The sequence below is a fragment of the Crotalus tigris genome, unplaced genomic scaffold (genome assembly GCF_016545835.1).
Source record: "Crotalus tigris isolate CLP2741 ecotype Arizona unplaced genomic scaffold, ASM1654583v1 scf7180000019225.73910, whole genome shotgun sequence".
Classification (NCBI taxonomy): Eukaryota; Metazoa; Chordata; class Lepidosauria; order Squamata; family Viperidae; genus Crotalus; species Crotalus tigris.
In genome coordinates, this window is record NW_024097444.1 from 12,478 (window position 1) to 27,662 (window position 15,185).

Sequence of the window (15,185 nt, forward strand, 5' to 3'; positions counted from 1 at the left end):
GGAGCAAAAGAAGGAGAAGTGGTTAATATAATGTAAACTGCTCTCTTTGGAGCCATGGCTTTGTCCCTTCCAGATACTTCCTTCCAATATTTCAGATGTTTCAGAAGAGAGACATCTGAAATACTGCTGTTTTTACACAATATACACCAGATTTTTTTCTTGCTAATGTTGTGTAGGGGACAGTTCCTTCGATAGTTTGTGTAATGCGGTATAATGTAATTATCTTGTAACAAACCATATCCAAAAGCTATAGTTTGTGCTATACCACATTTGGTGACAAACATGTCTTCACCCAAGATCCAGGAAAGAGTGGAAACGATAATTCAGCCTCCCATTCCCACCCATAAGCCATTCTGCAGCCTGAAATTTGATGAGATTTCATGCAAAGAAGTTCAGCTTTTCTGCTTCTGGGCCATGTATTGTGGATTGTTCGTTCCTGCAAATTCTCATTTTGCTACCATTCATGGATAAGAATGACTCCTAAGCATTTTTCCTTGTTGGGCTTCCAAAATTCCAAATGCACAAGATAACTAAACTACAAAATGCTTCCAAATTTGTATAGTCTAATGAAACTTTCAGGGCAAAAATAACATGCCACTGTTTAAACTTAATTTATTCAAGCATAGAAAGAGATAACATATGTTGTAATATAATAGTATGGGAAGAACTGGAATGCCTTTTATTTCATCCCATCCAAATGGCGATAATGCATTTTGTTTTCGGTTTCCAGGAGACGAACTTCTAGAGGTTAATGGGGAATCATTACAAGGGCTGACGCATCAGGAGGCAATTCAAACATTCAAAGTAGGTAACAGAACTGCAGGGTTTTAGTAAGACTGCAAAACTTACAATATGCTTTTAATGCAAACTTATCTGCCACCTGGTCAGTATAGCATTCCCATATGTAACTTACCCATACTGATGTCCTTCAAAACTCTTCAAAGTTCAGAACCAGTCTAATCTTGTTGGCTGAGAAAAAAATAGAAGCTATAGTACCACACATCTGGATGGTATCCTGTTGGGGAAAGCTGTTGTATTCACTTCTATATGTACCCATTTATATTTGAATACAACTACTCAGGCCTTTTTTTCTCATAGAACACCCAGAACAGAGTTCCGGCACCTTTTTTGGATGGAACCTTGTAGGGTAGGCAAGGCAGGTTGTATGACATGTGTGAGTTCCGGCACCTTTTTTTTTTTTTTTTTTTTTTTTTTTTTAAAAAAAAAGCACTGCAACTATTTTCCCCAACTGGATACTATCCAGATGTGTTGTGTTCCAGCATCTTTTGGGAGTTGGTCTTCATGGGTCCTGCATAAAGCAATATCAATACAAGGGAAAATGATTTGCTTTGGCATCTACATTTTCTATAAGCATAATAGATATCTTGGGCAAGGTTAGTAAAGAAATATTTTATGTTCATAAGATAGTCCTCGACTTACAACAGTTCGTTTAGTGACTGTTCAAAGATACAGTGGCACTGAAAAAAATGACTTATGACTGTTTTTCACACTTAGGACTGTTGTGGTATCCCCATAGTCATGTGATCGAAATTCAGATCCTTGGCAACTGGTTCATATTTATGACGGTTGCTGTGTCCCAGGGTCACGTGATCACCTTTTGCGACCTTCTGACAAGCAGAGCCAATGGGGAAGCCAGATTCATTTCACAACCTTGTTACTAACTTAACAATTGCAGTGATTCACTTAACAACTGTGGCACAAAAGGTCGTAAGAAATGTTTCACTTAGCAACAAAAATTTTGGGCTCAGTTGTGGTCATAAGTCGAGGACTACCTATACACACGTAGACAACAGACCTTCTAGATCAAATTGTACAGAATGATCCACTGTACGGTGATCAATTCCCAACATAGTTTTTTTATTTTATTTTACTATTTACTTTTTTATTCAAGAGCAGATGTTCCACTTAATGATTCCAGACATGTTCCAAGTTCTAGATGTGTAATTCATGTCTTAGTTTTTGAGACAAAGGAAAAGTGGTGATACTATACACCTAACAACTCTGTTGCTTCTTTAGCAACTCAAGAAAGGTGTGGTGACTCTCACAGTACGAACCAGACTTCGCAGCCCAAGCCTTACACCCTGCCCAACTCCCACTTTACTCAGCCGGTCCAGTTCTCCCAGCTCCAGTGCCAGTGGAGCAGCCTCATTTCCCAGTGGAGAAGATGGAGATACTTCCTCTTCTAGTCGTAAAGGACCTGGACCAAAGGACAGAATCGTCATGGAAGTCACTCTAAATAAAGGTTTGAGAAAATACAACTGTTATTATTCTGTTATAATAATAATAGTAATAATAGTAATAATAATAGTAGTAGTAGTAGTAATAATAATAATAATAATGATAATAATAAAGTTGGAAGGGACCTTGGAGGTAATCTAGTCAAACCCCCTGCTCAGGCAGGAAACTCTATACCATTTTGGACAAATGGCTGTCCAGTCTCTTCTTAAAAACTTCCAGTGTTGGAGCATTCACTGCTTCTGGAGGCAGGTTGTTCCACTGGTTAATTGTTCTGTCAGGAAGTTTCTCCTTAGTTCTAGATTGCTTCTCTCCTTGATTAGTTTTCATCCGTTGCTTCTTGTCCTGCCTTCAGGTGCTTTGGAGAATAGTTTGACTCCCTCTTCTTTGTGGCAGCCCCTGAGATATTGGAACACTGCTATCTTGTCCCCCGTCATCCTTCTCTTCATTAAACTAGACCTACCCAATTCCAGCAACCATTCCTTATATGTTTTAGCCTCCAGTCCCCTAATCATCTTTTTTGCTCTTCTCTGTACTCTTTCTAGAGTCTCAACATCTTTTTTACATTGTGATCAAAACTGGATGCAGTATTCCAAGTGTGGCCTTACCAAGGCATTGTAAAGTGGTATTAACACTTCACATGATCTTGATTCTATCCCTCTGTTGAAAATAACCATGGCCCAAAGTGCTGTGGCAAGGCGGAGAAAACCTCATAACGAAGATTTTAGAAGGGGGAAAATAGAAACAATAATAAGATTTTAATAAGTGTTGGATTCCTTTTCCTGTAAGTTTGAGCCAGGGTGGTTAGTGATCAAAATTTTTGTCTGACATGTCTAGAAGGAACCAAAATGTTTTGGGGAGTAATGGAAACTGTGCTATAAGAGCAAATTGGTTTTGTTGAAATTCCAATGAAATTTGTGGATGGGAAAATTCCAACAGTATATGTAAAAAAAAAAATCACGTACTGTCTTCTGGCTGCCCCTTGCAAAATATTAACATAGTCACATAGAAGCTGATCATATACCAAGAACTCTGCACGAGTAGATTTAGCACACCACTGGAAATATACCGGTATGTCTAACCACACTGAAATGAAACACCTGGGATTTCTTCCTGTTGGGTAGGATAGAAGCCAATTTAAGAAATCCTTGTGACCCCATAATGGATTGTGGTAGTCAACTTATTTGATATGGAGTAATGTTTTGCACTGAAAATCCTTTAAAAGACCTGTGATGTGATTCCTGAGGTGGAAGCCCTAAATATATAAAGTGGGGTCTTCAAACTTGGCAACTTTAAGACTTGTGGACTTCAATTCCCAGAATTCCTCAGCCAGTCCTGGTTGGCTGAGGAATTCTGGGAGTTGAACTCCACAAGTCTTAAAGTTGCCAAGTTTGAAGACCCCTGATGTAAAGTCTCCTTCAAGTTGGACTTGATGCTTTGGGATTTTATGGACATATCCATGCAGTTTTCTTGGTACTATAGTGTTATAGATGTGGCTTGCCTTTGCATTTTTCAGAATGTTTTTTTTCCAATTTCCCTAGGTTTTCTTGAGGGCTCTAATCCAAGGATTAACCATTTCCAACCCAGCTTAGTTTTTTAGGAACTACCTAGTCATGAAATCAATTGCCACTGAAGTTGAAACTATCCTATCCCATCATTAGAGTTGAAAAGAAGACTCAGAGCATATTTATTTAAAAAGGCACAGATGTCCCTGAGTTTTCCTGGTAGTGTTCCAGGAGTGGTTTGCCTCCTGGGAATTTTTATTTTGACTTTCCAGGATAGCCCAGAAAAGATGAAGCAGGGCTGAAGCCATATTTATTTCCTCAGTGTTTTTGATAGTTTTTATTTTATTATTTGATAGTACTGCAGGCCACTTTAGCTGACTGTGTTCAGCAGGTCAGCGGTTCAAATCTCACCGGCTCAAGGTTGACTCAACCTTCCATCCTTCCGGGGTAGGTAAAATGAGGACCCAGATTGTTGGGGGCAATGTAAATATATATATATATATACATTGCTTACTGGTCTACACCGCTTAGAGAGTGCTTGCACTTAAAGTGGTATATAAGTCTCATAAATAAATAAATTTAACAATGTTTTTTTTATTTCTCCTTGTAAATCTGGAATCGTTAGGGAAATAGGTGACATACACGTTTAAAGATTTTGATGAATAAAAAGCACCAGAGATGTAACAGAGAGTGGGAGGACAGGGACAGGAAAAATATCCTCTTACAACTACTTTCTTGGATCAACTGGATCTCAACTCTCTTTCATCCCTGGAAGCCGAAAAGGCCAGCAATCTAGGTAGTCCTCAACTTACAACAGTTTCTTCAGCGACTGTTGAAGTTGCAACGGCACTGAAAAAAGTGACTTATGACCATTTTTCATACTTACAACCATTGCCGCATCCCCATGGTCATGTGATCAAAATCCAGGCGTTTGGCAACTGACTCACATTTATGACAGTTGCAGTGTCCCAGGCTCATGTGATCCCCTTTTGCGACCTTCTGACAAGCCAAGTCAATGGGGAAGCCAGGTTCACTTAGCTTAGCCAGGTTACTAACTTAGCAACTGCAGTGATTCACTTAACAACTGTGGCATGAAAGGTCGTAAAACTCACTTAACAACTGTCTCAGTAACAGACATTTCGGACTCAACTGTGGTCATAAGTCAAGGACTACTTGTATTCATTTTTATGACAAATTATCTCAAACGATCATGATGGGGTAACTAAGAGAGGCAGGAAAGGTGCTTGCTTCCACCAAAATGAGGTGCCTGCTCCTTAAAATCATTTCAGAATGGCTTCAATACCTTCTCAGATTTAGAATAATTTCATGGTATTTATCTTGCTTGGAGTTTCCTATCTTATAATTGATTTTCAACCTGTTCCCTTCTTCTCTCTCCCCCCCCAATCCTTCCCATGGGCTCTATTGTCTTTCAAATGGCATTAACCGAATGGTTATATTTTACTAATGTTGTGATGGTGCTCTGATTAAAAACAATGGAAAGAACAAATCAGATTAATAAACAAGCTTTGAGTAGAAAATCAGGTTAAATCTGTTTTAAATTTATGATACATAATCTTTGCCAGTTTTTGCAAGGAATTTTCACTGGAAGAATTTACAGTTAGACCCTGGAAAGATATTTCATCATGATTTGGAGCCTGGGAACAAGAAGGGTACATTTCATATAGGGAATAAACAAGGAAAGTATTTGTAATGACTTCTTTTATTACATTTGGCTCTTGGGCATAAGCACATTTGGGGTGGAGAGATGTCAAGAATCACCACAGAATCAAATATTTCTGTAACTTTGTCTCACTTCCTATCAGCTTTTATCAATCTGTCGTAATTTGAGGGATGAGGGGAAAGAGTCGAAGCCAAATGAAGAAAATACAGTAACTGAGAGAAGCATAGTCTTCTCATTGCTTTAAAGTCATCCTTAAAATCCTTAGTAGAAGGCGGAAACTTCTCCTGATCCACTCTGACTTATTGCAGTGGATGACTAGGAACTGGTTCAAAGGCTCTTAGTAGCCATTTCAAGATCTATGGATACCATGTCCTGTCTTTCAAATACTTTTATAGTTTCCTACGAAGGACAATTCTTAAGAAGTACATTTATGCCTTGGGGCTATTCCAGCGAACGTTTAAGTTAAATTATTCTCAACTTTGTTTTCATTTCATCACAGAACCTGGGGTTGGCCTGGGCATTGGTGCTTGCTGCCTCACCTTGGAAAACAGCCTTCCTGGTATATATATTCACAGCTTGGCTCCAGGATCTGTGGCTAAAATGGATGGAAGATTAAGGTTAGTCCTGAACTGTTTTCTTAAAGAAGGCTTTCTCCCACTGCATCGTTCATTCAGCTCCACCCAGCTCCACAAGATTCTGGGTAGCTTATGACATGAAAAGCAGAGAACAGTAAAGCACCAGGAACAAATGTCATACAGCATATATATCCAGAAGAAAGCAGATATTTCATTAGATAAAACTCGGTAGGCATCTGGATGTTGTTTTCATTGCAATGAAAATTGCCCATTTATTATAACTCCGTTTGGGCACTTGAACACATCTTGGATTCTGCTATGTCCCCCCCCCCCATCCCACCTGTGCTGCCATGGTACCAATGGCAGATACCAGAGCAACAGCCAGCAGAGCAGAACTTGCTCCCATTAGCTAATAGATTATTCTGAGTGAAAGCCCCCATCCCTCCCGCTTCTGCTGTAATAGGATCAATAGGTAGGGTACCCTCTCTTATGCCTAAGACAGGGGTAGGCAACCTTAGCTCTTTTATGACTTGTGGACTTCAACTCCCAAAATTCCTGAGCCAGCCATTGTGGCTCAGGAATTCTGGGAGTTGAAGTCCACGAGTCATAAAAGAGCCAAGGTTGCATACCCCTGGTCTAGGAGCACAACATGATCGTCTCCAAACCTATTTGATGCCACTTCCTTTTTAAACTCTTATCTGGCAAGGTATAGAGACTAAGGAAGATAATCTTGAGGAGATATACAAGAACCGTTACCCAAACAAAAGGAGCTGAAACATAGTTTAAATTCAGAACTATGAGATAGGGAGGGTGCAGTGAACTAATGGTTAAGATGCTGGGCTTATTGACCGGAAGGTTGGCAGTTCGAGACTCAAGCACCACGTGGCAGAGTGAACACCCATTCTTGCCCAGGTTCCTGCCCACCTAGCAATTTGAAAGCATGAAAACGCAAGTAGATAGGTACCACTTTGGTGGAAAAGTAACAGTGTTCTGTGAGTTTTGGCATATACTCATGCTGCCCACATGACCACAGAAGTGTCTTTGGACCAGTGGTTCTCAACCTTTTTAATGCTGTGACCCCATAATACAGTTCCCCATGTTGTGGTGACCCCCAAGTGGGTGTGGCCACCAATAAGAGGGAGTAGGACAGGTAGGGAAAAGGGAAAAAAATGGTGGACAGCGTGGTTTGGTGACCCCCATGAAATGGTCATTCGACCCCAAATGGGGTCCCGACCCACAGGTTGAGAACCACTGCTTTGGACAGTGCTGGCTCCCTGGGCTAGGAAAAGGAGATAAATACTGCCCCTAGAGTCAGTCACGACTGGACAGGGAAAACCTTTACCTTGATTATGAAGATATGATTTGGAAGTATTTCAGGCAGATGTCTCCCTAATTCACTGAACTATAAGACGAAGGAGGAGATACAGCACAACTGTATTTCCCTGAATTAATTTCCTCATCTGGTCTATCTGTGGGGCTATCAGAGTGATAGGAAGGGGTTGTAGTCAGATTCCTATTATGCTCAAAAAAACCACCTCAAATCCAGTTCACGTTTCTGAACCCTTAGGAAATGCACTTCTTATACAGTAGTTTGTGGCAATCCAAGACACTGTGTGCTTGGCTATGATTGCGGTCTAATAGCAGTTCTGGATATCTCTAGATATTTCGTACTTTTTTCTCTTTGGTTTGTTTTGTGTCATATTAAAGATGGCCAAAACGTCACTGGGAGACTAGTGGCATATACATTTAATTATTATTTCAGGTAGGTCTTGCTTAACAATGCTTATTGGGACTGGAAATTCAGTTGGAAAACAATAGTCAGAAGTAAAAAAAAAAACAGATGACTGTGCCATTTAGCGACAGCACTTCTGGCAATGCTGGTTGCCTTGCCATTAAGCAAGGACTGTGAGGACCTCACGTGACCGTGACTTGCGAATTTCTGTCTGCTTCCCTGTTGCCTTGGCTTGTGGGAATCTGTAGGGCAAGTCGCTAATCTTGGTCATGTGACTATAGGATGCTGCACCAGCTGTAATTGTGAAGACTGTTTGTAACTGCCATAAATTTGAATGGTCACTGAATAAATGGTAATTAAATGAGGATTAGCTTTATTATTAATTTGAGAGAGACATTGGGAGCCACATCCAGTTTGGTAGACCTCTTTTTGATCTTTATGACTACTGTTTCTATACCCCTAAATTAAACACTTGCATTATAGCCCTACAGAATAAGTGGGTTGCCAACTACTGAAGGATTTTAGACTAGATACTTATCACTTCAGGTCAGATTCATTAATTCATGTCAGATACATTTTTTTAATTTTTGGGATTATAGATAATACCAGAATTTTTAAAATCTGGGTTATGGTAGCTGGGGAAACCTTTTTGTGACCATCTAAAGTAGTAGTCCTGGACCTAAATGCTTCCAGATGTTTGCATAATGCAAAAATATACAAAGGTGAAGAAACTGATTTTAATATTTTACAGACTATTCCCTTAAAATATATTGAGGCTGTTGACCTCTCTATTGCTTGTATTAAGAAGGAAATAGATATGACTTCTCGCCATTCTTTTCTGTTTTGTAAATCTCCAAGTTGGATCTCTGAGTTTAGAGAATTTAGCATCAGTAAACTCAATGAAGGAAAAAGGGAGAACCCAAATCATTGATACAGTTTGTTGTTATTGTTAAACTCATTTCCAGGCTTCCATCAGAAAAAATAGTCAGATACCTTAGCATAATGATTATGATATGAATAAAGTGATCCTAAGAGACTACAGCTATCCAGCCACAAATATGCAGATAATCATTTGTACAACTCCAAATCCCTTTTGAAGGGACTACATTTTCAGGGTCTTCCAGACATAGTGATGGAATCCCAAATAAGGATTTGCGTAGTTAAAGTGCCATTACTATTCTCACCAACTTGACTTTGGATGATGGTGGTTGAAAAGAATTTATAATATATTAAATTGTATCTACATCCACTTTTCTTCAACAATATCAAATTATTCTCATTCTCATAGCCCTTTTGTGAGAAGATAGAGAAATAGTGATTCATCCAGGCTTATTATAGTAATAAACCTTATAGCTGACTGAGGTATGAATTCAACTATTTGCGATCCTTGCCCAACATTCAATATTATCTCTAGTTAATAATTTACATTTCAGTCTGTATCTATACTTAATCTGTACTTCCTGTATAAATGGAATACAGATTGGAGTGGAAAGGTTTTGCTATGTTTTTATAGAAGCTAGACCAAAGTATATAAAAATTACAGATTTTATCATGCATATGTGTAAAGTTCTGCATTGAATATTCATATAACTAACTCAAAAACAATTTGGAACAGAGAAAGATGATGATATATGGAAGTGCTATAGCCAGAAAACAGTCTAATTAATTTATGCTGGTCTCCCACTAATCTGCAAGGAAAACGAGTTTGTGGCTATGGGAAATGCCTGCTTAAAATTGCGGAGTTGCAGACTAATCAGGATCAGCTGTTTCATGCTACATGACCTTTACTGATTTAGATTAAGGCAATTTGATTCAATCTTTATTACAGTCACAGAACGGCACATAGACTAAAACAATATTTTCTAAACTTGTTTGTAACATGTTTTCTCCTCATATAAAAATCCTAACGATCCCTTGCATTATTTGCAACATAGAGGTGGTAGGTTTAGTCCAGGGGTAGGCAACCTTGGCTCTTTCATGACTCGTGGACTTCAACTCCCAGAATTCCTGAGCCAGCATGGCTCAGCTTGGAAACCTCTCCCTTTCCCCTCAGCATGGCTGGCTCAGGAATTCTGGGAGTTGAAGTCCAGGAGTCATAAAAGAGCCATGGTTGCCTACCCCTGGTTTAGTCCGTCTGGTTCCCTTGAGCAGAGGATCCCTAAGCCACCTTCCCCAAATCTCTATTGCATTTTCCCACACTTTTGGGGAGATGCTAACTCAGTACAGGTAGTCCTTGACTTATGATCACAATCGAACCCACAATTTCTGTTACCAAGCAAGGCAGTTTTTAAGTGAGTTGTGCCCCATTTTAGGACCTTTCTTACCACGGTTGTTAAGCGAATCGCTGCAGTTAGGTGAATCAGGCAGTCGTTAAGTGAATCTGGCTTGACTTTGCTTGTTAGAAGCCATTTTTCTTCTTCCGTCTTTTTTTTTTTTTTTTACAAAAAAAGCACTGAATATTACCTTCTTCTTTTAGTAACAGAGCCAAGCAGGTGCATTAAAGGTAAAATGTTTTGAAAATGAAAGTGCTGATTCTGTAGTGGAATTCAAGTCTTTTATTATCTACATAAAGGTTGAGAAATCAAATAGAGTTAAAAGAGAACTAAAGGAGAAAAGAAAACAAGGAACAACTAATTTGGGAGAGGGAGCTGGTTACATAGACACAAACAAAGCAAGATCCTAACAACTCAGATCAGCCTATCAAGCAGAGTTAAATCTATTTCACAACTGGAAAAGTAATTTCACAGCTCCACTGATTCCTAGCTAGTTATGCAATTTTTAGAGTTTCAACTCTGATTTTAAAGGATTTTGGGTTGTAGCTTAGCTGGCTTTTAGAAAAGCCCACCTGAAAGGGAATTCTTCTGCTTTTGATTAGATCCTCAGAATTTGGTTTCTTTTTTAACATTGACTGAATCAGCAGTGTTAAAATGATTAGACATTGGGTCGATTTGATTATTAAATAAAGATCTCCTCATCTGGAACTTTGTTTATATATAATTTTGTTAAATAAGGATGGGAAAGCTTTAAACTATTTGTAGACCTGTTATGTAAGGGAAGGAGAATTTATCAGGTATTATTATTATAAATTATTATTATTGATCATTGCACAGTCAGCCAGATGTTCAGACTGGATTTGGCATTTTGTCTACCTATCGAGTCCTTACCCAGGACCTGGGATAGGCAGATGTGGATGTTTGATGGTATTACAGATATTATTATTATTATTATTATTATTATTATTATTATTATTATTATTATTATTATTATTATTATTATCATCATCATCATCATCATCATCATCATCTTTTTAGCATCCAGCGGGGCTAGACTTTTTATGAGTGACATTAAATTTATTTGATATTTGGAATATTTTTCTCTTTTTTGTACACATTTGTTTTTGTTTTTGTTGTTGTTAGTGTTGAATGTATATTTTTCTGTTTTGCATTTTATTCTTGTTGATAAAACAATATATATAGTTTCTTTTCTCCTCCCAGATTTTATGTTGACGAGCACTATAAATTGGATTTATAGTCAAGCTATAACTGTTTTCTGTCTGAACTTTTTGTGGTTAGAGGTCTCCCTCTTCCCTACTTCCTATCTGTGAAATGACACCATTAAAGTTGATGTCTGTCTTTTTCTTTAGCCGTGGTGATCAGATCCTGGAAGCAGATTCGGTCAGTTTGCGTCACGCAGCGCTGAGCGAAGCTTATGCCATTTTAAGTGAATGTGGACCAGGCCCGGTTAGCCTTATCGTTAGCCGACATCCTAACCCAAAGGTATGAAACAGAATGGAAGATATTCAGTTTTTCTCTACAGCATTTCCCTCTGAGCCTTGCACAATGGTTTTACAAGTAAAAAAGTATATTAGTACAAAAAGATACCTGAATAGATCAACCCTCTTAATTCTCTGCTAGCATGGCCAAAACCCACAGAGTTGTGATTGTGATAACTGACATCCAAGACATCTAGAAAACCTGGGTTAATATATTTTAATTTTTCCTCACAATCTAGAAATAAATCTATTAGATATTTTCAGACCCCAAGCTACCTGATCACTGTAAAATCTCAGGGAGTAACTACTATACCTTGTTTTATACTTTGTAACATTTTTGCTCTTCTTTGTTATATAAATAGCTTACAACACTCATTTATGATTTATTCTGGTCCCCTAAGGCAGAAGAAGGCAATTTATATGCTCTCCATATAACTAAGGCTAAGACTTCCACAGTCCATTGCTATCCCCTGCATTAATATGTATCAAAGGGCCTTTTATATAAAATCCTACTTACTGTATAAGATTTCTCTGGGTGAAAAGTTACAGTTTCTACAGCCAGGTTCACACAAAACTCTAAACCATAATCTATGAACCTGCCTATCATGGTTATTTACTGATTTGCTAGTCTGTCATTTTCCAAAAATTGCAGAAAACATATGTGGTTTGTTCAGCTTCAGCAAAATTTGTATTTAAAAAATTCTGATTTAATATCATGTGTGAATTCAGTTGTAAAGCATATAATTTGCTCATTAATTCAGTACAAAGGGGGTGGAGGTATTTATATGGCTCATTCTGTTCAAGGATTTGTATCCGTTGATGTTGTAGAGTAAAACATAAAGATATTTTTTCTTAGAAGATCATAAGAAAAATAGGTATTTTCCTGCGCTTTTTAATATAAGCGCATAATTAAAAAACACAGATGTGAATGGATGCCTAGGCTCTTCTTCATTCCTTTAAAGAAATTTTCAAAGGAAATTCATATCAGGTTGATTTCCAAAAGATATTCTGTTAATAAGCAAAGATTTGAATGTTTTTGTCCAATATTTTTTAGAGATTACTTTTTACTACTTTGCATTTTGTTATTGTTCTAGTTTCTATATATAAAATTCTATCTCTTCATTGTTCCTTTATTAAATTTAGGGTGCTGTTCTTACCCTCACTTTCTATTTCATTTTATAGACAATTTTATGGGCACAAACTACCCTTCTTTATATATATATATATATATATATATATATATATATATATATATATATATACGGTTAAAAAGGTTAAAAATATGAACCCTGGGAGTATACATGGTGAAGAAATAAAATGAACACCAGGGTAATAAAAACTGTAAAAGTTTTTAATTAATTAAAACTATAAAAGTTTAATTAAAAGCGCCAAGCTTTCGCCGTCACCTGCCGGCATCTTCAGGGCTAGCGCGCCAGAGAATGAGGAAGTCCTTTATAGGCGTGTCAAGGTTTGCGCCCGGCTCCTTGACCTTGTTATCGGGCCTGATTGATTCAATTGCGTACGGTTAACCTGTTTTTCCTTTCTCTTTTTGGTTGCATTTCTATCTTCATCCATCCTTATTTCTCTCAACCTTGGGGTGGTTGGGTGGCAACTCCAGTTGTTTCGGTTGTCTTTGCATTCTGACCTCCCCCCAGGTTCAGGTGGTAGTGCACATTCCACATTCCTTTCACAGCCATGTCCTACCCAATTGTTCCTTTTAAAGTAACTTTCCTTTTTAGTCCCAATACTTTCATTTTTGGTGCGCCCGTCATCCGGATGGTCTTGCGAGCTGTTACGAGTCAAATACGGTGTGGGGGGGTGTTCAGCAAGGTGGAGGGGTCGTTTCCTGGTCATCGCCATACCCAGCTGTCTTGCGCGCGTCCTGCTTCGGGTACTCGGTCCGGGGTGTGTGTGTGTGGTAGTCGAATCACGCTCCTTCTGGCTGTCATAACGTTTCTCTTCGGCTCTCCCCCTTTCTGCACTGTTGGTGTTCGTGTGCATTCCATGGGAATTCTCAGGATCATCGGGTAGGGGGCGTAACGACTCAATCCCTCGCACTCCACCGCTCTCTGATCTTCTCCCCTCCTCTCCGGCGGTGCTCGGAGGTTCGTCGTTGGCCATATCCCGTGATCTATCCCCCCTAAGTCTGATCGCTCTGGCTGCGCGAGGGGGTCTTCTCCTCCCTTCCGGACCGGCCACGATGTTTCTTTTGGCGCGCAGGCGAGCTGTTACGTTTGGCGATTCCCCCGCGCCTCCACCTGCCGTATCCTCCTTCATCTCGTTCTCACTATCAGAACTCCAGATCTCAGTTTCCACCACCCCCCTAGTCCTCTGGGATTGCGGTAGCCTCACTGGGATGGTCGGGGTGTCCCGCAGTTGCCCTTCCTCCTCCGGATTACACCAGGTCTGTTGGGCAATTTGCCCTTCCTCTTTGGTATCACCGGGATTATTATTAAGCCATCGGGGGTGTTGCCGCTGATTATTAATGCTCCATGATCTTAAAGCCACGTATGCCGGGCATAGGTCAACATGCCTGTTAATAGATCTATTATCCGAGAGCCATGCCTCCCTAAGTAGGCGGCCCCCTTTGGTGTTATCATTCGCCAATACGCTGACGCCACTAAAATTAAACCTATGGCCCAGATCTACCGTGTGTGCCCATATCTGGGAGTAACAATCTCCCCTTCTCACTGCCAATCTGTGTTCGTGGACCCTGGTCTTAATCCGTTTAGCAGTCTCCCCAACGTAATTGCACTGGCAGTCCATGCAATCAATCCTACAAACGGCTGCCGATCTTTCAGTGTTGGGGAGTGGGTCCTTGGGGCGCATTATAGCCGCCCGCAGTGTTTGGTTTGGTCTATGGGCTACCTGTATGTTATACGGTGCCAGGATCCTCGCTGTGGCTTCTGATACATTATGAATATAGGGGAGGGTGATACGTGTAGTTGCCTGAGGTGTGGATTCTTGGGATGTAAGGTTACCCCGGGGTCCAGGTGGTTTACTGAACTGATTAATAAACTTTACCGGGTAACCATTACGTCTACACATTTGGAAGAGATGGTTTCTCTCTTCCTTCTTGGCTCTGACGGTGCTGCAGTGTGTCTCCACCCATTTGAATAATGTCCTGACACAGCTGACTTTATGGGCCATCGGATGATTACTCCCAAAATGGAGAATCCTGTCCGTACATGTTGGTTTTCGGTACACCCTGGTAGCCAGACATCCATCCACCTGGCGCTGCACTAATACATCCAGGAATGCCAAACTGCCCTGATCTTCCTCTTCCATAGTAAATTGGATGTCTGGGTATACCGAATTCAAAATGCCCATAAAGTCAGTCTTGTGTCGCTTCTTGATGACCGCAAACGTATCGTCCACATAGCGGGCCCAGAATTTTGGTTGATACCGGGCCATCGCTATGTGTTCCAACTGTTGGAGTACTATCTCTGCAACCACACTGGAGATCGGCGACCCCATAGGTGTTCCTTTAATTTGTTCATATATAGTACCCTGAAAGGTGAAATAGGTGTTAAGGCATACTCCCATCAACTTTATAAGATCTTCCGTTTGAAGGGAGTCCTGGCGCTGCTCATGGTCTCCTTGATTTAACCGGTCTCTTAGGACCGTAACCGCAAGTTCTTGCGGGATGGAAGTAAACAATGAA

General features: G+C 39.8%; 1 protein-coding gene across 2 annotated transcripts in view; it reads left to right on the forward strand.

The window, feature by feature from the left end:
- LOC120316073 (PDZ domain-containing protein 2-like) overlaps positions 1-15,185 on the forward strand; it is a 55,865-nt gene that overhangs the window by 5,229 nt on the left and 35,451 nt on the right. For both annotated transcript variants that reach the window (XM_039361256.1, XM_039361257.1), the window contains exons 5-8: positions 731-804; positions 2,038-2,263; positions 5,942-6,059; positions 11,393-11,525. In XM_039361256.1, the coding sequence (XP_039217190.1) occupies positions 731-804; positions 2,038-2,263; positions 5,942-6,059; positions 11,393-11,525 (551 nt within the window). The remainder of the gene's footprint in view (positions 1-730; positions 805-2,037; positions 2,264-5,941; positions 6,060-11,392; positions 11,526-15,185) is intronic.